Source organism: Centrocercus urophasianus, unplaced genomic scaffold, assembly GCF_019232065.1.
Source record: "Centrocercus urophasianus isolate 14NV4802_14NV808 unplaced genomic scaffold, USGS_Curo_1.0 seq_515, whole genome shotgun sequence".
Classification (NCBI taxonomy): Eukaryota; Metazoa; Chordata; class Aves; order Galliformes; family Phasianidae; genus Centrocercus; species Centrocercus urophasianus.
Genome location: NW_024885106.1, coordinates 1 through 25,194, shown reverse-complemented (window position 1 = coordinate 25,194; position 25,194 = coordinate 1). Strand labels below are relative to the sequence as shown.

General features: G+C 38.4%; 2 protein-coding genes across 8 annotated transcripts; one reads left to right on the top strand and one right to left on the bottom strand.

The window, feature by feature from the left end:
- The first annotated feature begins 12 nt into the window (after positions 1-12).
- Positions 13-11,631, top strand: HPS3 (HPS3 biogenesis of lysosomal organelles complex 2 subunit 1). 4 transcript variants are annotated; one of them, XM_042835407.1, is made up of 12 exons: positions 13-204; positions 1,525-1,633; positions 1,824-2,005; positions 2,328-2,505; positions 3,207-3,437; positions 5,113-5,298; positions 6,237-6,425; positions 6,727-6,783; positions 7,277-7,384; positions 7,746-7,934; positions 8,479-8,569; positions 9,736-11,631. In XM_042835407.1, the coding sequence occupies exons 1-12, from the start codon at positions 89-91 to the stop codon at positions 9,861-9,863; spliced, it is 1,764 nt and encodes a 587-aa protein (XP_042691341.1). In that variant the 5' UTR covers positions 13-88; the 3' UTR covers positions 9,864-11,631. The 4 variants fall into 4 exon arrangements, with proteins under 4 accessions (XP_042691341.1, XP_042691340.1, XP_042691342.1 ...); XM_042835406.1 differs by having other exon boundaries at positions 7,728-7,934; XM_042835408.1 differs by lacking the exon at positions 6,727-6,783 and having other exon boundaries at positions 14-204; positions 7,728-7,934.
- LOC122169335 (ceruloplasmin-like) lies at positions 9,595-25,154 on the bottom strand. 4 transcript variants are annotated; one of them, XM_042835403.1, is made up of 17 exons: positions 24,884-25,154; positions 24,240-24,413; positions 23,353-23,607; positions 22,125-22,290; positions 21,707-21,846; positions 20,995-21,135; positions 20,657-20,868; positions 19,961-20,111; positions 18,874-19,086; positions 17,870-18,077; positions 16,233-16,372; positions 15,722-15,850; positions 14,442-14,548; positions 13,951-14,167; positions 13,182-13,321; positions 12,819-12,981; positions 9,595-11,935 (listed from the first exon to the last, which is right to left on the bottom strand). In XM_042835403.1, the coding sequence occupies exons 1-17, from the start codon at positions 25,125-25,127 to the stop codon at positions 11,871-11,873; spliced, it is 2,865 nt and encodes a 954-aa protein (XP_042691337.1). In that variant the 5' UTR covers positions 25,128-25,154; the 3' UTR covers positions 9,595-11,870. The 4 variants fall into 4 exon arrangements, with proteins under 4 accessions (XP_042691337.1, XP_042691335.1, XP_042691339.1 ...); XM_042835401.1 differs by having other exon boundaries at positions 9,595-11,901; positions 24,884-25,152; XM_042835405.1 differs by lacking the exon at positions 24,884-25,154 and having other exon boundaries at positions 9,595-11,901; positions 24,195-24,332.
- Between the last annotated feature and the right edge of the window lie 40 nt (positions 25,155-25,194).

The window sequence follows — 25,194 nt, the reverse complement described above, 5'->3', positions numbered from 1 at the left end:
TCGAAGTACATGCTAACCAAAATTACAAAGTGCTCACTTTCTTTTGTAGGCTTGTCCACCAGTCACATTGGATGTCTGCACGTTACGAATGCAGCTTTTTATAGGGCCAAGAGCTATCTGTCATTACAAAAACCATATAGTTCTTCTGACTAAGGCTGATACTGAAGATATTACTGAAAGACGAAAGCCTTCAAGAAGGATGCTGTAAGAATTTGTATCTTCTGGGGAGCTGGGATTTGTAACTTTATGTACAATGCTGAATTTTCAGGTGTTGGAATTGAAGAGAGAGTCCTCTGCAGAAGGACTTTTTGAGCATAATTCCCAAGGTAGTAAACAAAAGCATAAATCAAGCACTGATTTTTGACTTCTGCACTATTAAATAACATAGAAGAAAAGAAGATGGTATCACAAATGGTTGAAATCAAGATTGTCAGAAACAACTTTCATAAGTAATGTTGAAACAATATTATGAAGAATATCTGCTACTCAGAAGAAATAAATACTTATATTGAGAAACAAAAATATATAGGCATAGTGAATCTATGGTCTAACAAACTATGGTGTTGCATAAAATGAGAATAACTTACGTTTGGCTAAAGGATCTTAGAAAGTTGTGAACATCATCATAGTAATGACAAAAGAAGGACCAGACTTCAGTCAGATATACTCTTGTTGTATGGATGTAGCCAGGTACATTTATGACTGTTTCTGTGAGATCTACCTTTCCCCTTCTTTGAGGGTTGTTCATTGTTTAGAGGAGTTCAGTTGAGAAATCACATTTGCTAAAGCCCATTAACAGTTGAACAGCTGTAGTTGGTTGTAATTATTAAAACTAGTCTTTCTTAAAGCATAGAACAAACCTTATTAAAGAGAAGACAATGTTAAGCTGGTAAAAGAGAACTAGTAATTCAAAATGCTGTAGTTTGTCTCTCTGAAACGATTTCTAAAAGTTTGTAGTTGACATTTGAGAAGGAAACAAAGGAAACACATTTTGCCTTCTGCAAAGAGTATTTGTTGGACAAGTGCTGCTTGTAGTACCTAGTGTACTTCACCACCAAAAAGGAGAGAGAGATCCTAGATCAACTGCTTACTGTTCTGTTTCTTCACTGTTTCTCCGTGGTCCTTTAATGTCAGGCAGTTGAAGACTCAGCCAATGTACTAGAGTAAAAGAGTTCAGGTACTTTCTTACATTGTATCTTAGCAGACACTTGTATTTAGATGCAGGGGCAGAAGTGTGGTAAATCTTTACAAAAAGAGTGAGCATCTTAATTACTTTCAGTTATTCAGCTTGTAAGCTTCTTATGTATTGGTTTCTAACCATTGTATGTATTGGTTTCTAACCATTCTGTATGAAAGTGCCTATTTATCCTTAGCCATTAATTGTGATTTGAATTTATAATTTAACTGCCAAGTGTTTACTAGCCTGCAAACATATCTGTTTATGGATTTGTCATATGATTGATTTATTTTCTTTTGGCTGCATAGTGTTTATTTAAACATTGACAACTCAAATCTTTTCTCTAGTTCCAGAAAGGCTGATAACAACAGATCCAGAACCATTTCTGAGTTGGAGCCTGGCTGGAATTTGTATATTATAAACACTGTTTCAACCATCCAACTTTACAGAGAAATGGTATTGCTACCTCCTGCTTTTGGTTTTGATTGACTGAAAATAAGTACTGTTAATCTCTGTGCTGAATATACAGTAATGTATTTCTTGGGAATAGCCCGTAATCCTATTTCAAATGGCTGCTGCCCTCTCAAGAATTCTTCCTGTGCATTATTTTTACCAGCACCCTAAGTATATCCTGTGTCTGTTCTAGGTAGATTATAGTAGAACTTATGAAAATGTAAGAACTGAGAGTTGCATCCATCTCCTAAGCGAGGCTCACTTACTAGTCAGAGCAGCAATAATGGACCCTAGTTTCTTTAAATCAGATGACAAAGAAGAACTTCTGAGAGCATTCAGAGAAAGTTGTGCCTTCTTAGGAGACTGCTACAGCAGGTATGTTTTAGATGTCAGATGATATAGATGAGCTCTTGTTTCCAGTAATCTAGCCTAAACATAAAAGTCCATCGTTCTTTGCTACTGTCCATTGGTATTGTGTGTATATTTCATGCTTCTCTGCAGTTTAACCTGGTCCTCTGTGCCGTATCTATTGTTTTTATTGTCAATCTGGCACAGAATACAATGTCACCTTGAGTAATAGCATGTGCTTGCAGATACTGGTGTGTCTACAACTGTTATGTGTTACTTTAGTTCTTACCAACAGCATCAGAAGTGTCCCTTTACTTACTCTTTGTTACTTCCCGTCTGTTGCTTTCAGGTTTGACACGAAGGATTACCACCTGGCTTTGCCATACTACCGAATGTCAGGTTTGTCTGTGGCTGAAGTTTTGGAGCGGATAGCTTCAGAAAGTGATGAAATACAGACCTATGAAAGAGGATTAATATTTTATTTAACTCACTCTCTTAATGAAGAGTTAAATGAAGAATTAAGCAAGGTAAAAACAAGTGTTTTTGTTTTTTTTTAATCTATTGATCTAGTTCTGATTTTAAGAACGATATATGAAATTTTAATTACAATTTCTATTGATATACTGCACTGCTTTCTAAGTTTTACAATTATTCTTTTTCACATGGTTTTTATTTTCTCATTTTAACAAAACAGCAAGCAACAGCTGCAACGCTATCATGAAACATAAGGATCTGGCTGTCATGATGCATGTTACTAATGTACACAGATACTTCCATGCTAGGAAAGTTCTGTCTCAGATTTCTTTCGTTCCTCTTTTCTGCAACACTGCAAACTGTTTTTTGATCATGGACAGATTGTACTGGCTGGTAAAACTGACTCAGTGTGGTGGATGGTTCTAGCTCTTCAGAGTTTCACTCTTGGCTCATTTAATTTCACTGACAGGGAGGAAAGGCAGGAAAAGCACTGTGATTTCATAGCTAAGCTGTATTTGCTTCTATCTTAGGCCATAAGAGTCTGTGTATTTGGAAATGGCCAGATTGGATGGGGCTTTGGGCAGCCTGGTATAGTATAAAATGGGGAGGTTGGTAGCCCTGCATGTGGCAGGGAGGTTGGAGATTCATGATCCTTGAGGTCCCTTCCAATCCTGTTCCAATCCAATCATTCTGTGATTGTGTGATTCTGTGAAATATTGAAACTATAAAATGGCTTTTTTTTTTTTTTTAATAGGAATTGGCAGATAAAGTTCTCCGAATATTCTATCTTGCTGACCCTATGCAGCTGCCTCATATCATCTGCAGTCCCTGCATGAAGAATGTATGTCCTCTGACAGCTGTGAAGTATCTTTGTAAAGTAGAAGACATTATGCCATCAGTGGTCCTTACGCTTACTAAGGCTTTCATGGCTCTGAAAATGGGAGACCTTACGATGTACGAACGTGAGATGAACTCCCACAAGGAGGTAAGGTATACCAAGAGCATGAATTATCCACTTTTTGTAAATCCCAGGTCGATGGGTTGTCTTGTGGTTGTATTTTACAGTAAAATAACCTTTCAGTTGCTTCTCTTTCTCCTCATTTTCTGTGTAGGTTCCACTTGAACATCTGCATTAACAGTAGGATCCAGGGCTGATATACAGTGGGATGGTGCTGTCTTTGCAAAGCCTTATCAATAAACAGCGGATTTGAAGATATTCTTACAAATGAAATGCAGTATACTGGAGCTTAGCAGAGTCAATGCTCTTCACCATTATGGCAGGGTTGTATGGTAGCATTTTTCCGCCTCTCCATCTGTAATCAATACATGCAGTGTGCCCACGAAAACTTACCTTCTGTATGCAAACAACCCTTATAAAATTGCCTTACACAGTGCATACAAGCCAAAGTTTCTGTATACAGTCTCCCTATACAATTTCTCATCTTCTCTTAAAGCGCTCAATTGTTACTAAGTCTCGATCAGAACCTACTTCAGTGCTATCAAAGTAAGAATTCCATGTTAACGGGGGGAAAAAATGTTAGTAAATCAGTCATAGATGTTCATATGTGGATTTAGACTGAGACCAGTTGGTAAATTGCTGCTTCTTAAGGCTGATCAGGAGTGTTGAATAGTCAGCGGTTACAGAGCTTGTGGCGTGGGTTTTTTCTGAGAGAGAGCTGATATCCCAGAATTAGGTGTCAAGCTTCAGAAGTAAAAGCTTTGGGTAGCTTTGAGTTAGCAGCTTTTGAAATACCAGGTGGGAACTATGGAATGCTGTTTCAACAGTGTTGTGTAGGATCTCTCACCTGCTTTCCAACCATTTGCAGCAAGGTGAGGTGAAATCGCCATGTTACAGAGAAGCTGAAAAAATACACGTTCACAGAATGGTTGAGTTTGGAAAGGACCTCTGGATATCATCTGGCTCAAACGGTCCAGCTCACCCTCTCTTCCATTGCATGGATGCTATTTAAATGAGAATCAAGTGTTTGGTGTTTTAGTTGTGGAGTTTTGGTTTTAATTTGACCTACTACAAAAACAACTCAACTTTAAAAATTATTTCATTGTTCAGTATTAAAAACAGTGCTTCCAGAAAGATGAAGGAAAGATAATTTCTACAAGTAGAGGTCTAGAAGTCTGAATTTTCTTCATAGGTCTTCTTTATATTTCTTATGTAAATTGTTTAGTTTGTACAGACATCATTTCTCCACTGTTGTTAAAGTGGAAATAGTATGTTGTCACGTTACCTTCAAAAGCACTTTGAGTTGGATATTGTGCAGCTTGTTTTGATCATTGTTTCAAAGGTGTTTAGAAAGGTATTTCACTGACATTCTAGTCAGTGAATTTTCACTACACCTTATTTGTTTACTGGCTAGTAAACACATAGTAAAATCTATGTCACGTGTACAGTAACTGCAGGTTTCATCAGAATGTTTCTTTCACTGTTCAGATAAATGGCATGGTGTTCTGAAGCCACTGACCCAACACGCAGTTTGGACCTGGATCTTTGGAGAACTATTTTTTAAATTGTAGAAAATACTTATTTCTCTTGACTTCATTTCATTTGCCTGTATAAGCTTGACTGGTTGAGAAATACTGACTTCACTGAGTTGAACTGTGCATGGATTGAGTTATTTGTCTAAGTTATATCTGATTGTTTATAGACAATGCTGGCCTGTGGCTTCATTGGGCAACCAAAACTCCTGAGAGAGTGTAACGAAGGAATTGTTATTCCAACTGAATTTGCTGTTCACCTGAAGGTGATGCAACCTGGATTACTGGTGGCTGCCACTGTGGCTTTACATGAGAACAGTAAAATCGAACTGGAAGAAGCAGATATGTTTTTCAAGGTTGGCATATGATAATTTTTTCCTTCTTTTCTTCACATAACTGATTTTATGGGTGAGCAAAATGGGCTTGGTTGCTACTTCACTCACATTTTAGCACTTCTTTTGAAAGAGGCAGATGAGGATTGCTACACTGCATTGCAGAGAGATGGCTATGAAATCAGAAGTCAGTCTTTTTGGAAAGAAGAATGGAGAAAAGAAAAAAAATTCAATTAGTTGTTAAGTTCTTTGTTTTAATCCTGTCACTTGAATGCATAATTTAATCTCAGAGCTTTTCTGACCTTTTCTGGTCACTGAAGTTCGCTGTGTTTGTGAGTAGACAAAATATTTTTTCCTTTATTCTACAGTGTAATGTTGTTTGGATTAAAACCATGTACGCTTAAATATAAGTATGCTGTGGACTAATGTCTGTTACTGTGAAAGACATGACAAAAAGACTAAGTCGTAAAGCTCACATTAGAACAAATACTCTTTTTCAAAGCCAGCTGTAAACCAAGTAAAGGTCCTTTTCACCAAGCAACCAGGCCGTAAGCCCAGGAGCATCTCCCTTGTGGTCCTACTGTTGCACTCAGCTGAGATGCACAGCATTTCCTTATCACGGCCTTTGCTTGCATTAAGATTCCTCTTCAGAAGACTAGGCTAGGCTATTGACATATATAAAAGCCTCCAAATTAGCAGTCAATAAATATTTGCTGACTGTCTGCTGACCGTTCTGACAATGGAAGAAATCAAATCTATGTTAAAATAATTCCATGAACTTCTATCTTTTTCTAGCATTGTATTATGTAGCATCGCGCCCTTGAGAAATACTGAGTCAAAAAGGTGCTAAAATCCTGCCTCTATTAAGTGAAAATCTGTTCCTTTTGTTTCTTCTGATTTCTGCTACTAATAGTTGCTACGTTCTGCACTAACTTGTCATTTTCTAATGTTTTTGTTCCTAGATGTTATGTAATAATGGTGAAGACATGGTTCCTCAACTTTTGGTAGATTTCTGGGAAGCTCTTCTTGTAGCATGCTCTCAGGAAGAAGTACTTCAGGAGCTCTTATTGAGGGTTACTTATCAGTATGTTTGGAGGATATCAAAGAAGCAACTCCCTGAGACTAAACCACTGAAAACAACAGAGGATCTGGTAACTCAGAAGTTTTTTGACTGTACTGTCCATCTAAAGCTGTCCAATTACTTAGTATTTGGATGGTGGACAATTTGGAGTAGAAATGCTGAGTCATGGCCTGAACCAGTGATGAAGCACCTGGAGACAGGGCCAACCCAGGGGAGTTCAGGTGAATGCAGTGTACCTGGTTGATGGAAGGGGTGGAGCCAGGATCCATCCCTTTCCAGACCTCATTTAAGGGTTGGTAGTGGAGGTGAGGGAATCTTGCAGAGGTCTTCCAGAAGGTAAGAAGCTTTTTGCTCTGTTTCTGTGTCCACAGCTGCTGTATTTGGGCTTGTCTTCATTTGCTGCTGCCAAAGGCTTTGCCATCCTGCTGATATGACTGTGCTTTCTATCACATTATAGCGTTGCAGCCTCTTAAAAGAAACATGCCTGAGAGTAAATAATGTAGTGTCTGCTTACCAGACAGGTTTTGCTGGTTTTGGAGAGTCTTGTTCTTTAAGGATATTTTAAAATACACTCAACAGGAGTGTCACGGTTCTGGATATTTCAGATCAAGGCTAGAATGAAACAGAATTTTCCAGGTTTTTTTTTTTTTCTTTTTTTCTGTAACAAAAATTTTGCAAAACCGATAAAATGAGGAAATACCAGGGTGATGAATTGTAAGATACTTTGAATGAAAAATCTGAAATACAGAAATAAATAGAAGTTTCAAGCTGATTTATTTTTTAATTCTATGAATTAGAGGAAATAATAGGTGCTATTTGAGAACAAAATTTTCTGTGCTTGTGGGGAGTGGGACGTTTGATGTGGAACTGTCACTAATAAAAATACTTCTTTTTATTACAACTTCTATATTGCTTTTGTAGATAAACTCCTGTGATCATTTTGGATCCATTTTCCCATGGGTTACTTTCATAATGTCAATGGAATCTCCACTTGATAAAGATTGTCCTGAAGATATTTCAAAGCTACAGGTATGAAATCCCTAAACCTTGCTATTCACAGCTCAGATCTGTTCTGCAGATGTTCATGCATGTGTTAACAACTTTTTCTAGCAGCCTGCCCCCCTCAATTTATCCAAGTTGAACTAAAAGACCCCTTAAATCATGAAAGAAAAAAACATTGATGTGACACATCAACAACAGTGATACTTACCTTTGCTATTAACTGTGTACTCAGCTTTCTCAGTTCTTAATAATGTCTATTAGAATAAATAAGTATTGTAAGTAAGGTTGCTCTAAGTTTATGGTTAGCAGTGTTTTGCAAAACTCGTGTTAAATCCAAACAATCTTTTTTGTTGTTGTTGTTGTTGTTTAGTCCATTTTATGTGGTCAGTCAATAGATATAACTGCAGCTCTGCCTATCCTGGAGCCTCTGGCAGAGGCTGGCAATGTTGGCCTCACCGTTCGTGTTCTCTGCAGTACCCGTCTGGGCAAGCACGAGGAGTCCATTGACCAGCTCCTCAGACAGTGTCCTGCTGCTGCTGTGTTATATGCTCAGCATGAGCTGAAAGATGACAGTCGGGTGAGCTATTTGGGTTAAAGTCTTCTGGATTTTGGCTTGTTTATTTTCCCTAGTTAAAATGTTTATTGCAGGTGGATCAGATAGCCCAGCCCTACCACTACTGTTCTCAAGACCAAATTTGTGCTTTATTTTTAAATCTGAAGATGGTTTCTGTGGTTGTAACAAGTATGAAAACAGAGTTGGAGGCACAACTAAATCAGAATATAGCGGAATAAAAAAGTTATTGGTGTTTATAAAAGATATCTATCACACGTTGCTTTGCATGGAGCTGGTTGGAACAAGAACAAAAAAATACCCCTTGCAAATCCTTTTCTCTGTAGAGGCACCTCTGGGGGGCACTGTTGAGATATTTGTTGAATATGAGAAGACAATATTGAAAACTGGATGTATGTGTGCAAAACTACTGCGTTTCAAAGCATCGTATAAGTCAGCCTACCTGTATCTGCACTCACCTGATTCTTGGTGTATTTTTAGCACTTTCTTTTGCACTCTTAACTGCAGTCGTTGTTAATTTACAGTTTTGCTATGGGTTTTTATGAACTAGGCTGTATTGTGGAACAAGCTGCTCCCAGAACTTTGTGAGAGAACCAGACTTACCAGAAGTGACTGTCCTGTTCTTATTTCATCACTAAAAGGTAAATCAATTGATCAGAGCTCAACTCCTTTGAGCCTGCCTTTGTATAGCATCCAACATTCTAAGTATTGTTCTAAGGAATACTGATGTGATGTTTGGAAAAAAGGGAGCTAGTTTTCCATTGTTAAAGCTTATAGAGCTCAGCAGGCTGTCTCATAATCAGAATAGCATTCTGTAACATCCTCAAGAAAATGATGTCATTCAGTTTATACTGAAAACAATTCATTTTGGGAATCATTACTTCTATACTGATCAAGAATAGATGCAATTTAAGGAAGTTGATCATTAAAGTAAGGGATACGGATTGTTGTACTTTCTTTCTAGGATAAGTGACTTTATGGTTCTAAGCAATGACAGCTAACAGGCTACTGTTGATAACACAGTGGGCAGTTGTGTGTGTATTCATGGTTAGGTTACAGACTGTAAAAAATACAGTGTGTTACTGACGGTTGGTCATATTAAGCAGAATGAAACATCTGAGTTCATTTGGCAGGGTGGTGGTAGGATTACTGCTTTTTGGTTAGCAGAAATAAAGAAGTGGTGAAACTAACTGTAGTGACTGATGGAATCCAGTTGCATATTTGTAAGAAGTCAATAACACTGCACCATTGAGGGGCAAGTGCATTGAATTTTGGCAGAATAAGAAGGTAGATTAAGAAAAATATGTGTGTTAAATAAAACAGAAGTGTGTGCTTCGTGAGAGGAGAACAGATTCCCTGGCTGGACTATGCAGATTATTTTGTTTTCATGTGACAACTGTGCTACAAGCTTTTAAGATCTTATTTAACAGCTTCATCTCAGAAGCTGCTTGAAGAACATCTGATTTCACAAATAATTTGGAATTAGGATACTAATTGAGAAGATAGCAAATGGAGAAGAGCCCTGGCAATGAAGCATGTGAAGTACTAGATTACTATTCTGTAAGCATTAGTGTCATATGTAAGTGTGATGAGTTGGTGTGGTTTTAATCTAGGATGTAATTTCAGTTTACGGTTGAGATTTCCCATAACAGTGTAAGTTCCCAAATAGACATGTCTCAGATTTTATTTCAGTTAAAATATTTAGATCACTTGATGATGAGTTAATAGTGACATTGGTCATGTTCTTTTTGTTCCTGGAACTAACCGCAGTACACCAAATAAGATTTTTCTCCTCTGCTTTTGGCAGAAATCCTATCGGTAGTTGCAATGGAACTGGAACTATGGGATTTCCTTAGTCTTCTACCAGAAGATGGAACTGCAGCATTTTTCCTGCCACATCTTCTTCACTGTAGCCAAAGGAAACAACTGATGTAGACACAATGAAAGTAAGCCTATGCGTTTACATACCAGGAAAGTGCTGGAATAAAAAAAGAACGTGAAGGAGTGGTATGTAAGAAACTGCTCTGTGCATCGCCTACACGTGAATCACCTTCTTTTTGAGTTAAAACCTTATGGCAATAATTGAATGACAGCTGTTATTTGTGGGAGAGCATTGCTTTTGAAGCTAATAGTATTATACTTTGATAAAGGTTGGCAAACTAGAAAAGTTCCTGAACTGAGTAAATGTTGGCCAATTTAAAAATAAGCTATTCAGAGGTGACTCTTAAAGGCCAAAACATCTAAAAAAAAAAAAAAAAACACAAAAGGAACTGTACAATGCAACCTGACAAACTCTGTTTGCTGAAGGTCAACTGGGTCTTAATTGCGTGCTAACTAGTTAGGTCAGTGGCCTAGGGAGGAACTGGAGCTTAGCTGCATCTTTAATTGTGTAAGTGCCTAACACTTCAAAGTAGAACTGGACTACTTCAGTTTGAATTCCTTTGAATTCCAGCTGGAAAAACTGGTTAACAGTTCTACCCTCTGACACTTGTTTGAGTAAGTGATCTATTGTAAAACACTTTCATTTAGCAGTTAGTGGGAAAAGGCCATACATTAAAGAGATGGAAATGTTCCTAAGTAGGGTGGATGATACAGACTACTTCTTCCTTTATGTTTTTTTTTTTTTTTCTGCTGTGCTCAGCTGGTACTGAGATGTATTTCAAGTATCACTTGAAGTATCTTCAAGTAGATACTTCAAGTATCACTAGGTCACAAATCTGGATGAAAACTCTTTCTTCCAGGTCTGCTGGTGAGTCCCTTGTGCCTATGTGTGTGTCTACTGATACTTGTCTTTCTTTTGGACAGAATACATCCTATGTTGTTCCAGCAGGAATTTAGTCATAATAAACTTTGACCTTCTTAGGTATAGTGTTCTTTGGAACTTTATAATCCCATAAACAGCTGAAGGCCTTATTAGAGGACATTGACTCTGTGAAACCAAATTTCACTGAAGCAGTAATACCAAGGGTTAAAGTAAAGGTCAGGTAGAAGAGATCCCCTACATCTAAAATAAATCATTGATGAAACAAAAAAGTAGTTTAATTTCCTTGTAGTATGTTTGCTACAGCCAAAAGTATTTACTTAATTTACTAGTAGGAAGCCCTCTGGTTGTGGTAGATGCTTTATACTTTTCAAAAGAAAAAAAAAAAAAGCTAAAGATACAGAGAACGAACTTTGTTTATTCTGTAGCAGTAAAGCCTGACTGTTTTGCTTTACCCGACTGTCTGATCCATTACTGCAGTTGTCTGAGGTGAGGGATGAAATAAGGCTAAAGCAAGAGCTGGCTGCTGCTGCAGCAAAGTGAGACCCCTGCAGTGGTATTTAGAATACACAGGGGCAGAGCTCTTAGGTACATTCACTGTATCTCACCTTCATAGGGTCAGGCTTGTGTTCACCTAACTTTTGTCTCAAGACGTGTTTTTCTGTTGCGAAAATAATCATTTAATGAGTTACCCATTACATCTTTTAAGTTCACTTTCTTGAACAACATCACTGGATAAAACTATAATTCAATAACCGATAGTTAACATGATAACCAAATTCCAATTGTCCATGCAGTGGTTGTGGTTACTAAGATGTTAGTCTAAAACAACTTATTTTTTCAAACACTGAATTAGTTACAAACTGAGAACAAAAGTCCTCACAAAGTAAGTTTCATTTGGCTTTCCCAGCAGTTAAATAACATGCATTAGGCATCGCCTAACACCTGGCTACCTTGCAAGTTGTGATTTTTATTTAAGGAAAACTACAAGCTATTATACTCATCCAGTTGCCTCAGTCTGTGGTCTCTGTAGCTGCAGCCCATCGCCTGCAATCTTCTTAAACACATGGAAAGGAGTATTTCTCAAGCAATTCTTCGCTGAAAGTAGATCTTGGAGAATCACTGTAGTAGATGGTTTTCTTCACTCTCGCACACCTGGTGTACCTTTGCACTTGGATCGATTAAATAATCTTGGGAACAAAGACCATTTGTCTGTGAAGGGAAAAACATTTTTTTTTTTCCAATCCTGTCAAAAGAAGAATATAGGCCTATAGGCAGCATAGTCTAAGATGAGGGCAATGATCTCAGTACCTTTTACACATTATGAATTTGATTTAAAAACAATTAAAATACACTGAAGGGTATAAAATACATGAATTATAAGAGCTGATTATGAAAAATGCTACGTGCTGCATTTTCAGGTACAAGTCTTTTTTTTCTACACATACTCCATTGGTTTATTGTATGCAGAAATTTGTCACGGTGTATCACGTAAATCAGCTCTATAACAAGATAGTGTTTAACAATCTAATCTGCATTTGTTAGTGTACTTATGTACATCATACAGTTGTGTGTATATACAGACATGGACATACATTCTGGAATACTACTCTGTCAATTAAGATAATACATACCTATTATTTTTAGTACATGAAAGTTGCTTTTAAAGTTGTATTAGCTTTGTAGAAGAAAGAAATTTCAAAATTCTTCAGGATTCAGGTTCTTTTCACAGGCAAGATTGCTAAAGTAATAGCAATAGTTAAGTAGTGTTTGTAAGGCTAAAACACGCCTTTTAAAAAGAAACTGTTACTTTAATTTTCAGTACTTAGAATGGCGACTTCAGCTTTTTTCACCAATTGGTTCTTTTTGTTTTAAATGAAATGTGAGAGGGAGGCTGATTTCATTAGCACTTCTGGGGCACAGAAGCACTGTGTCTCCTGCTGCGTTCTTAAAAAGCTGCCATTTCATTGATGAGGAGCTGAAGGAATAGTTAACATCCACTCCTTCAGATTCTTTCTTTATTCTGAGCAGTAGCACTTCAGTGAGCGTGATCAGATCAGAACATGTCCTTGAGCTCTGTACTGCATCTTTAAGAATAATGAACATTACTGGGGTAGGTAAGCTCTTACCTTCCTTTGGGAGCACTGTATAAGTTGCTTCCATGCCTGCATGGATGTGGTCAGTAACATGACAGTGCAGTAACCACGTTCCAGGGTTCTGTGGGGTCATTTCCACTGTTTGAAATGTTCCTGGGAACAAATCGAAGACATCTGCCCGGTAAACTCCTGTTTGCTTCAGGATGAGAAGAAACCATCATTGAACAGCGGGGCAGAACCAGACAGCAGTCCCATGAACTGTTTTTCAGTCATGCTCACACCAAGTCTTTTAATCATACCCTGTCTGAAATGACTGTATGCCATTTTTTTCTTCCTTTTTTCTTTATTTGCTTTACCTCACATTCTTAGCAAAAGTGAACGGAAAGGAACTGTTACCTTATAGTCAAAGCTGTGGCCATGGAAGTGTGCTGTGTGAATATCTATTTCGTTGCCCATTGCCATCAAATACCAGCTTACTTCATCTCCAACATGCATAGTCAGACCATGTAAATTTCCAAACACTTTTCCATTAATGGCTAAAAGGAGGGAAAGAGAAAACAAGATTTTGTTTCTTGTTGCTCTCAAGGCTTTAAAAGAGAATTAAAAGCTACAGTTAGGCAAAAAGGAACCGCTTTGAGTGGTATATAAAAATAATTTTAAAAGATATTAATGCATCGTTATCAAAAAGAAAGGACAGCATATTATGAAATGAGTCTGATTATGTCTTCCAGAGTTAACTGGAAAGCAAGAAGCAGTTAAAATGGAAGCGTGCTACTGTGCACCACTACTGAAGTTTCTAAAAGTCTGCATTTCCTGTGGTGCATTGTAAAGGATAAGCTTTATGAGGACATGCTTTCAGGATACACATTACATTACCAACCTATTCAGATTAGTTACCTGCTAATGTCAACATTTCCAATTTACATTTTAATCTTTTCATCCTCAAAAATGTCAACATGGAACTATTGATTTTCATATGTTAAAATATGTAATTCAGTGGCAGGAGCAGTAAAACAGTGTAAAGCAGTGAGTGAAATTTTTCTGGCTTTCTACCCTATAATTGGAAAATCAGGGAGGAGGAAAGAGTCCAATTTATATACAGTAATTTCAGATACATGATTTTATAACGTCTCTAACGTTACACCAACTAAGTTAGGAAACATACCGTGCATTTTGTTACTTTCAAGGAATTCCTCATTTTCTTTGTTAACAAGGTGTGGGTTGGCAGAATAGGTTGCAATGTTTTCATCCAAATACCATGACTCATTTTCATCAAAAATCATAAACAGAAGAGCAAAATGAACTTTCTTTCTAGAATGAGACGATGGTAAATAATGTTTAGGACACACAACAAGTGTGCCTATTAATCCACTGTAAGTGTCCTGAAATTACAAATAAAAAATAATTATTAGTGGTGACTAATGCTAGAAGTGTATATAAATGGCAGGAGAACCAGGGAACAAGAACACCAGAGTGTGTGACTTTCAAATTCTTCTCTGACTTCACTGCATTATTTAAGAGATCTTTAAATTCAAAGGTAGTGGGGGAATGACCTGACTGATAAAGCAGGAGTTTCAAACCTCTTTCCTTTTTGCTGTAAGTTTATCTGTGCTGAAGTCATGAACAAAACTCTTCAGACTGATGCTAGCAGCATACCTTAATGATGTCCACTGTTGAATGGTATGCCCATGCAGTACAGTGTGGATCACCTCTCTCAGAACTAGATCTTGCTGATATTTTCCAGGTGTACATTTTAGTTTCACCTAAATTAAACAAACACTGATGAAAGTTAGAAGCTTGCAGATGAGCACACAGAAAGAAGTCCTGAAACAAAGTGTTATCTCCATTTACAGCTTATATTGGTCTTGATCTTCCTCTTCCCAAGTTGTTATTTCCCTTCTGCATAATCCTAATACTTCTTGCCAATGTTCTATGTGGCTGCCCTATTTAGAATCACAGAATGGCTTGGGTTGGAAGGAGCCCCAAGGATCATGTTCCACCCCTATGCTACAGGCATGGCCACCAACCTCCAGATCTGGTACTAACCCAGGTTGCCCAGGGCTCTCTCCAACCCAGTCTTCAAAACCTCCAGGGATGGGGCATCCACAGCCTCTCTGGGCAGCTGTTCCAGCACCTCACCACTTTGTGAAGAACAGCCCTCTGACATCCAATCTAAAACTTCCCTCCTTGAGCTTAAAACCATTCACCCTTGTCCTATCACTCTCTACCCAAGTAATAAGTTGATTCCCCTGCTTTTTATAATCCTCTTTTAAGTACTGGAAGACTGCAGTGAGGTCACCCTGCAGCCTCCTCTTCTCCTGGCTGAATAAGCCTAGCTGCCTCAGTCAGTCTTCACAGAGGAATTGCTCCAGCTCTCTGAGCATTTCTGTGGCTCTTCCCTGGATCCTCTCCAGCAACTCCACATCTTTCCTGTGTTGGGGGACCCAGACCTGAACACAGTAGGCCAGATGGGGTCTCACGAGGGTAAAGAGGGACAATCATCTCCCTGACCCTGCTGGCCTACTGATGGAGCTCCTCTACTGCCCCCCGGCTCATCTGATGGAGCCTAGGATACCATTAGCAATGACAGGTTTTACCATATTTAATAGAAATACACAGAATAAGTTTTAAAATAATAGCTAGTATAAGCTATGCTTTCCTTCTGTCACTAAATCTACTTTCTTTCACAAAAGACACGGCCAAGTTGTGTCAAAGAAATTACTGATATGTCAAGGACTCGACATATAGCAGTAGCTATGAGGGGCATTTTAATTGTACAAATAACTCAGCCATAATCAGCATCAAAATTGTAAGAACCTGAGGTTAAAAACAACAAACTAACAAATGTCAAGTCTTTTCTGCTGCCCTAAAAGCAAAGCTTTGCTAAACCTTACTAGAAAGCTTGATGTAGAAATAACATAAGGATGCTTTGATACCTGGGTTGGTTATAGCAACAACAGAACTGTCTGTTTTCACTCCATGGGCATGTATAGAATAAGGTCTTGATGCCAGGTTCTTAAAAACTATGTTAATTTTATCTCCAACACTTGACATAATCAGTGGCCCTGTTCAATTGAAAAGATAGATTAAGGTGATTTTGTAAATAATCAGAGCAGAGAGACAGAGCTTACTGGGCTGAAACACACAACAACATTAGGATATAAATCATATTTCAGCAAAAAACTAGACATGGATAACATGCATTCACAATGATAAGCCAACTTGAGCAGTTCAAGTTAAGCAACTAAACAAGGATGTAAATTTCAGCACCTTTGCAAATACTGTAATCAGGCAGCGAACCCATAGGCTGCTCATTGATTCCTCCTCCCCCCCCCGTGAAGCAAGCAGTGAAATCTGGTAAAGAAAGCACTGTAAGATGCAATTCCCCGTAGGTTTGGGTGCTCTGTGTGGCTAGAACTATACTCAGTATTGTTCAAATTGAATTACCTTGAATTTGAAGGTGCTGCTCTTCCTCTGCTCTGCTTTTTGGAGTACTGAATGTCTGATCTGTGTACTCACGATATACTACCTTTTTGTATTTCGAGCCAATGAATGCGTCGTCTTTATTTAAAAATGGATTGCCAGGGCTGAAAAACAAACAAACCCCAGTTAATAGAAGTAAATAGAATATGAGAATATAGCTGACATTTCTTCATATATTTTACGCCACCTTTTGCAGGTATTAAACTAGCCATCAAAGAAGATTCTAACTCAGTGGAATGGTAACCTCATGTGTATCTTCATGAAAACATTCTTGTTAAGCTGGCAACTCCCATAAGGCATAAGAGGAAAAAAAGACCAAAGCACTATGAACAGACAGACTATAGAATTTAAGAGAATGCTGAGTGGTTTAGCTGAGAGAGAATTCAAATGGCAAGAAGTCATCTAACAATTTGCATACCAAAAAATAAAAGCCCTTAGTAACTTCTACAGTTTTGGAATGTAGCTTAAATCTCAAAGTTTACATGACTCGCTGAGTTGAAAAATGAGGCACTGCTTCCCTGCTGATACCATTGGGGCTGGAGACAGGTAAAAAAAAAAAAACAAACCTAACTCCAAAACAAGCTTCTTAACAGCACAGTCCATATTACTTGTGCTTAGAGCTTTGAGGGAATTTGCCATGGCGTACAGGGCAAGGGTATGTGCTATCAGGCTGAAAAGAAAGTACATAAAGCATTAAAATAAAACAATAGCAGTAACTGCAGGCAGTTACTATCTACTTCTCAAATTAAGCTTACAGGCTGAAGAGGCACACAGAAATTCATCAGTTCATTATTTATTCTCTTCTGATAACTGGCTTGAATTATTTGATACCATCAGTTCACTCAGTGAGATTCAAATACTGGGAACAAAACAAGGTGATGAGCTTCACAATGAATGGATTCAATCACCAACTTAATGTCTTGTGTAAACTAAATACATGAGAGGAGTAAAAAGGAACCTTACTCACACACAACTGTTAAATTTTGTAAGTAATCAAATATCAGGACAAAATAGTCCTATCTACAACTTGTTGGATACCTTATGCATTCCACATCAAGGACAATACCAAAAGCAGCAAATAATAAATGCACGTGCAGTACCCAGGATCCAATCGAATCTGCAGCTGGACCATTCCATCAGCAATGCCCAGGCAGTTCTTGAGCAGCGACTGCCCCCACCCTGCCCAGCTCCCCTCAGTTTTACATTTTTTTCACACAATGCCATTCGGTATGGGATATCTCTGATCAAATTTGACAGGTCCCCTCCCAGTTCCTCATGTCTTTGGCAGGACATGAGAGGCTGAAAACCTGAGCTATCCTTGTGTGCAAACAGCATTGCTCAGCAACAACTAAAATATCAGTGATTTTTGTTATAAATCCAAAACACATCGTATCAGACACCATGAAGAAAATTCACTCTATTGCAACTAAAAGTAGGACACATGGCGACATAATTGGAGAAGGACCATAAATGCATTTGTATGCTTACGGCTCACTTGAAAAGAAAATGCCAGGATTGCAAAGAGGAAATGGTATAGAGGAGAACTTGTTCCTTTGCATTCTGCGCATTCTTTCCCTCCCTTGTACAGAGTTTTAACAAACCTTTCCTTGTGATATTGATGCCGCTCAAATTCCCATGTCCTGTTAGGGGAATAGTCCCATTCAACTTCCACGGCAGCAACATAATGTGTCTTCTCGTGCACATATAGGGATGGATCCACATTCCACCAATGACATGGTTTCACTTTGTATTTCTGCTTCATGCCCCCTCTGTAGTGATCCGTTGTCAGGCACGATACTTCAAAAATTCCTAGAGGTTGTACTGGAAGTTAACACTTCACAACAAAAAATCTTTTTGTTGCTCTTAAAACTGTATTATCTCACAGATGTAGAAGCTAAGATAATCAAAGCTTTAGCATGAAGAGCTTGCATGCTGTTTGCTACTCTTCACACACAAGCTGCACACAGTTTTAGCACCCCCACGGATCAAAATATCTGCTATGTACAGTTGCTACCTAAGCATAACATGCACACAGGTAAGCAGTTTCTAAACAAGAAACAGTATATTTCAAGCCTTCAGATATTTCGTATATCAGTCCTGAACCAGAAAGGAAGAAAGAAAAGACTACATTTTTTACTCCTTTCAGTTATTTTCTTCAAAATTAAAAATATCTCCACACCATTTCTTTCAGAAATTACTTCAGTGTACTCATGGTCAAACCTGTGGTTTTTAGCCACTGTCACACAAAAAAAGATGAAATAAAAGCTTGCTCTTAATTGTTTTAAGGGTACAATTCTACAGCATTTGGCACATGAAGACAACATAGCACACTGGAACTAGTAGAGTGACTACTCCCAAAATCTGGTGAGGTTCAGAAGGAAAGCAGGATCCTGCCTGTTTAGTGGCAGAGCTATACAAGAACATCAAAGGGCTTCAGCTGTGGCAAGAGAGCCTTTTCCAGGCAAAGGCCAATAGCAGTTTTTATGCCAGTCAGAGGAAACGCTACAGTGAATTTCTGTAGCTGTGTAATACCGCTCTGTCTGGGATATAGGCTGAAAACAAACAAAAAAGTAACCAAACCACCACCACCAAACGGGACACTTACCTTCAGAATCAGGCTTCATAATGGCCGTAACAAATGTGTGTGGAAATAGATTTGTTGTATCCTTTCTTGTTCCTTTTGTTATGAATGTGTTTTGTGAAAAGTATATCCCATGAACATCGACTTCTGACCCCAAGCCCATCAAATGCCAGGAAATCACATCACCTTTACACATCTCAAGACCAGGTTGGTTTCCATACATGTAACCATTAATGGCTGTAGAAGATTTGAAGAAGTAAACCCAATGTTGATTAACACAACTTAATTCTGCAATACAAATTAAATTACATTTAAATATAATATTTAAAAATAAGTATCACTTTAAATCTAATGTGCTGTCTTACAGTGACAAAGATATTGATACTAAAATACTTTATCACAGCAGCAAAACTAGAGGATCAGTTCAAGCAAAAACAACTTTTTAAACCTGGTACTTAAAAACAATTTCAAACTGTTCTCACTTTTGGTGTCTAAAGCACAGGGACCTGACCACCTGCAATCTTCACTGCCTTATACAGCAATGGCTCTATATTCACACAGCAGAGATGATCCCAAACGTTGCTAGTTCAAGTTAATAATTCTTACTCCTATGTAGACCTTCCAAAGGCTGAGCCTTTGCCAGATGCCACTGGAATGCTTACTATCTGTAAGCTCTGTAAATAGGAGAAATGCCACTTTCACTGTACGGCGTCCACAGTGCTGGTAAAGAAATCCAGCTATGGACAAAAAAGTACTCTTTTCAGCAACATCTTCTGTAGGGTAGAGGTCAGTTCCTCTCGTTACCTGGCTGCATTCATAATGGTCACACGTGGGCTGCAGACCCTGTTCCTTCGTGTCTTTTGAAAGAGGTACGTAACAGTGCCAAATAGTCCACTGCTGACACTGCACTGCCGGCCGTACATTTGAACTGACAACCACACTGACTTGAAATTGAATTGCTTTCAAATACGGTCTGTTCCAATTGAAAGGAAATTAGCATCTCTGTTATCATACAGTTTCCCAGTCTCCACTGTGAGCTCACAAAAATAAAAAAAACTTACAGCAGAAAGCAAGCATTTGACTAGCAAAATATAAAACCCAATTTTCTTACAGTGCATTTTGTTAGATTCTTGGAAGTCCTCGTTATCTTTGTCAATGTCATTAGGATTTAATGTAAACATCAAAATATTGTCATCCAAGTACCAGCTCAGATTCTCATCAAATACTGTGGCAAGTAGGAAAAACTCCCTGGTCACACTTCTCTGTTGAGAAAAAAATAGCACAAAGAAAAATAAAATTTGGTGAAGAGATCATGCCAGGAAAAAAATCCACAGTAAAAATCATAGAATGTGTGTATTAATTTGAGTATAATTCTCAAACTAGTGTAGATGCACACATTGAAACTTCATTCAGATGACCCTAGAGCTGTCTACCTGCTGTCTGAGGTGCGCAGATATCTGCTGTCAATGGCCCTTCCACCAGCAGGAGCCACCTCCAGAAACAGATCCACATACTGATCTTTAAAGTTTCCACAATTTTCTAGTTGTTCTCATCCTACGTGAAACTTGAAGGCTAATGATTGTGACATTGATTTCATAACGCAGTGTCTGCCTATGTGGAACCAGGCTGATTTTGCTTTTTTTTTTTTTTTAGAAACAAAACAAAACAAAACAACTTTTTTTCCCCATTTCTTATACTCCTCTCAGTGCATGGGCTGGATGGTGATGTGCAGAGCCCAGTTCAGGAAAAGAAAGCAGATTCAGTTACAGTGAGGCAAATGCTTCCATGTTTTTCCTCTTTGACTGACCTGTTTTGCAGAAGGGAGTAGAGCTCCTTTCCTGCACACCACAAGAGGACCCACAAGGCCCGAACTGGTGTCTCTGACTGAATCCACAGCTGAGTAATAAAACCAAGTTAAGCAGTCTGGATCTTGGTCTGTGGGGCCCACATCTTCTGGCACATTCCACTCATATGTAAATGTAGCACCAGGACTGACATGGGAGGCTGGAGATTCAGCATCTGTTACAGAAACCAAAATTAGGAATTAAGCCTAATGAAACCTGTTTATTTTTTTTTACCTTTATCACATTACTGTATGCAACAGCTTGTTCTCTGCTGCTTGCAAGGCCTCTCTCACAGGCGCACCTCTGGATGCAGTTCCGTACAGCGCTCCCTCCTTGCTCTTGTGGTAACTCACACCATGGGGCTGGATGCTGAATGGGCGGCTGGCATTATTTCGGAAAGTCACCCTGATGCTCTCGCCCACTTCCGCCTTGATAACAGGTCCTGGAAAAGGTCACAAAATCTGATTTTGTGTCAAATGATGCAGCAATCACCACGAGCTCGTAACGCTGCCTGCTTTTCCTGTTGTAGGTTAGCTGCCCCTGAGCTTGTCTGGCTGCAGACAAGGTCCCTGCTGCATGGCCCAAGTCCATGGCATCCCGGCTGCAACTGGACTGTTCACCTCTCACGAAGGCCCTGTGTAAACAGGACAGTTCCTCCCTTTGGAAAGGGACCTGCAGACATTAGTACCAATCTCAAACTTACTCCCAAACCCTGTCAGAAGCAGCCAGCTTATAAACAGGCGTAGAATTGCCTAGTCTGGCTTTGTAATTCAGCTTGCCCTTTGAAGACTGTGGCATACTCCCTCAGGCAAGTTGGGGATGATCACAGCATTCCCTTTAAGAACTTTGCATACATCCTGAGGTGGCTTCTGGAGCAACCTGCAGGCATCAGGGTCTGAAGGAGGAAGGGAGCACCAAGGAGGGAGGAGGTGAAAGGGCACTATTGGCCAGGCAGTAGAAGTCATACTTTCCTCTGATAAATCTTTATTATAAAATCTTTCTAAATATCTTACCTAAGAGACCAAGATGTTCTTCCTCCAGGAGCCTTTTTTTATGTGCCGTGAAAGTACCATCTGTGTATTCCCTGTAAATGGCTTTTTTGTAAGAGCCACCAATTCTTGTCTCACTTCGTTCAAAAAATACAGAAGATTCACTGTGTGCAGGACATTGAAATAGATGCAAAAAAATTCAAGTCACGACACTGCAATTCCTCTTCAGCCCAGTGACACTGCTAACACTTCAGCAAAATTTATCTTAAGATCACAGGAGAATGAACTGATGTGTTTTGATATTTATCTTAGCATTAATATTTAAGCAGAGCTGGGGACAATGAAATTCTACTTAAAAGCAAATTCTACCATAAGGCTTACCCCCTATTCAGCATGCTCATATCAAATCTCCTTGAAAGTGAAACAACTTGAAGGCATTCACCTGTCAGCAATTAATTCTTGTCCTGTAAAATGATTAAAGGCAGATGGGCCATAATTCCAGATAATCTCTTCAGCAGCAATGAAGTATTGTCTTATCTTTGTAGTCTCATTGTGATTTATTGTGGATTTTCTGCAACTTTCTACTTTAAAAAGGGCCTGCATCCCACCTGGAAAAAATGATGTAAGAAAATTGAAGAAACTGCAATTTATTTTTTTCCCCCTATGATTCTAATAGCTTTGTCTTATCTGGAGAATTCCTGCTAAACCAGGTACTAAAAGACAGACCAGGTTTTCCTCTAAATCTAATCAGTGGCTCACTTGTGAAACTCTTAGGTCTTCGTACCCTAGGAGACCGATCCAATAGTGAATCTCCTTGCTGAAGGTACGAACAGTTAAAAAAAAAGTGCCCTTTTACAGCTAAATTGGGCCAGTTCGTAGGATTTTCATGTTGCCCATGAAGATTCATCCACATCAAGATACTGCAGGATGCTCTAGTTATCTAAAAACTTCTGTGCAGCTGAATTTGTAGGACAAACATGTTGCTCCCCATGTCAGAATTTTCAGATCCTAGAGCCTGATTTTGAGTTCTGTGTTCTTTCTGACAGATGACTTCTGTAACTTACATTATCTGTATCCCTCTAAATGAAAGTGTGCGTTAGCTTCTACATATTTCACATGGTTAAAAGAGCATGGGAAATACACTAAGATACAAGGAAGACAAATGCAGATCATCTCTGATTATTAGCCAATGTTCTTTCCAGAACGTGTCACTGTCAGGCAAGTTAACCTGTCTGTCCTGTGTCCTAGCCCAAACCAGCACTCACTTTTTTGTTGGCAAACAATGTTGTGATCAGTTACCGTCAGTAAGAGGTAAACATCAAGATACTGTTTATCTGAAGTCCAATATCCAAAAATGCAGTGATACCAATTGCTGTCAATTGATAACAATTTCCATTAACAATAACAAAATTTTTGATTCTGTGGGTACGTTCCTAAGCCTATCTAATACACCTGTAGGCACTTCATTTGCTATATTGTTTGGTTGGCTTTTTTTTTTTTGTTGGTTTGGGTTTTTGTTGCTGTTGTTGTTTTTGTTTTGTTTTGTTTTTAACCTTGAGGAGAACATTGTCTGGGAAATAACCACATCAGGAGCAGCGTGAAAAAGACTCATTGAATTGGTAGCTCAAGCTTGAAAAAAAAAATCCTGATGTCTGTGATTTTTTCCATACCTTCTATATGGTCATTCACTTGGCAGCTCAGCAGCCATTCCCCGGGATTCCTCGGTATCATGAGAGCATCAATAAACGTGGCTGGGAAGAGGTTAATGGTGTCAACTCGATGGTGTCTTTCTATCAAGGTCTGACCATGAAAGTAGGCTGAATGGATGTCAGCTTCATTACCCATACCAAAAAGATGCCATTTTACCTTATCTTCCACACACATTGTGAGATTTGGGAGGTATCCATACATGTACCCATTGATTGCTAAAAAAAAAAAAAAAAAAAAAACCACCAAACAAACCAACCACATTATTACTGCTACATTCACAGAGCTCAGGATCTTCACTTCAAAGGTGAGTGACATACAACCATTACTCTATTTTCCAGAATAAAGAGAGTCTCAGAACAAAACACCGGACCTTTGAACATTAACCAACATCAGACACAAACTTTATCTTCACATCTACCTGCAGCTCCTGCTGTGATTCTGGAAACCAAGAATGAGCCAAAAGTACTTTTTGTTGACACTAACAGTAAAATCACTTTTTCTAAACTGCAATATTATATAGCATAGTTTATGACGTAGAAGCAAAACTGAGTTACAAAACTGTCTACGGTGTTGAGGAAATTTTATTGCCAAAAAAAAGTTTTGGTCCCTAGGAATCTTCTTTCTCAATTCCAAAGCATTGATTGTACAATACTGGTCATAACTTTTTTTTTTTTTTCCTTTTTTTTTTTTTTTTTTTTTTTTTTTTCTTTTTTTAATTTTAAAAGGAGTTTAATTCTCCAAGAAAAAGTTCTGTTTTTTAAAAAAAATCCTTAAAAGAGACAACCCACAAAACAACCCAAACCTCTTTACATCAATGGCAAGTAACATTAATAGTAAGTTCTCTCACAGTGCATTTTATTGCTTTCCTGAAAGTCCTCATCATCTTTGTCAACTTTGGAAGGCTCAGAACAGTACGTCCTGATATTGTCCTCTAGATACCAGCTGAGATTTTCATCCATCACAGAGAACATAAGGATAATCTCAGCATCAACATATTGATCGTTGTCCTTATTCATTGCGCCTGAAAAAGAAAGTAGCATATTCTCCAGCAACTGGCAATACCTGTTCAGTTTTAAGCACAGTATCGGTAAGGATGATGGCTGTTTACTTGACATTTTGTTGTTTATCTTGAGTGTGACTGTATGTATAAACTTACAGCCATATTGGGAAAACAAAGGTTGGTTTTAACAGACGCTGTAAAATAACTTTGCTAAGAATAAATATTGTATGTGATGATAATGTAAAACATTTGTTCTACATATCAATGTCACACTTTTGCATTACCAGCATGAACACATTTCACTCATTTGCCTTGCACACAAAAATCAAATTAAATCCCATCCTATTATTGCATGGCAGATAACTGACAAGACAAAATCCACTATTTCAAAATGAACTCTTAATTTCCTCTTCCAGAAAATTAGTTCATTTATATTTATCAAGTGCCATTATCAATCAACTTGCATATGTAGTAGTTAATCCACGTTTTACCTTTCCTGCAAATTATTAAAGGCCCAACAAGCCCTGAGGCAACATCTCTTGGAGCATCTATGTGAGAGTGGTAAACCCTGGTAATGCAGTCTGCATCTCCTTCAGCAGGACCTTGATCTTCAGTCACATCCCACGTATAAGTGTACTGGCCTCCAGGCTTCACAGCATCATCTCTTTTTTCAAAACCTTTGGTATTGTCTGGATAAAAAGCACCTGAGGAATGGCACACGGCCAACATTAACATAACGCATTTCACAATACGGTGTCAGAACAGTGCTTTCAAGTTGACTACATGCTGCAATAACAGGGAT

Coding starts and splice junctions, on each gene's coding strand:
- HPS3 (XM_042835406.1), top strand. CDS start 89: ATGCAGCTTTTTATAGGGCCAAGAGCTATCTGTCATTACAAAAACCAT. Junction 5,299..6,236: donor AAGCAGATATGTTTTTCAAG/GTTGGCATATGA, acceptor TTTTGTTCCTAG/ATGTTATGTAATAATGGTGA. Junction 6,426..6,726: donor TGAAAACAACAGAGGATCTG/GTAACTCAGAAG, acceptor CTGTGTCCACAG/CTGCTGTATTTGGGCTTGTC.
- LOC122169335 (XM_042835401.1), bottom strand. CDS start 25,127: ATGTTAATGTTGGCCGTGTGCCATTCCTCAGGTGCTTTTTATCCAGAC. Junction 21,847..22,124: donor CAAGAATTAATTGCTGACAG/GTGAATGCCTTC, acceptor TCCTGCACACAG/TGAATCTTCTGTATTTTTTG. Junction 19,087..19,960: donor AGAATCTAACAAAATGCACT/GTAAGAAAATTG, acceptor AATCTTCTACAG/CCATTAATGGTTACATGTAT.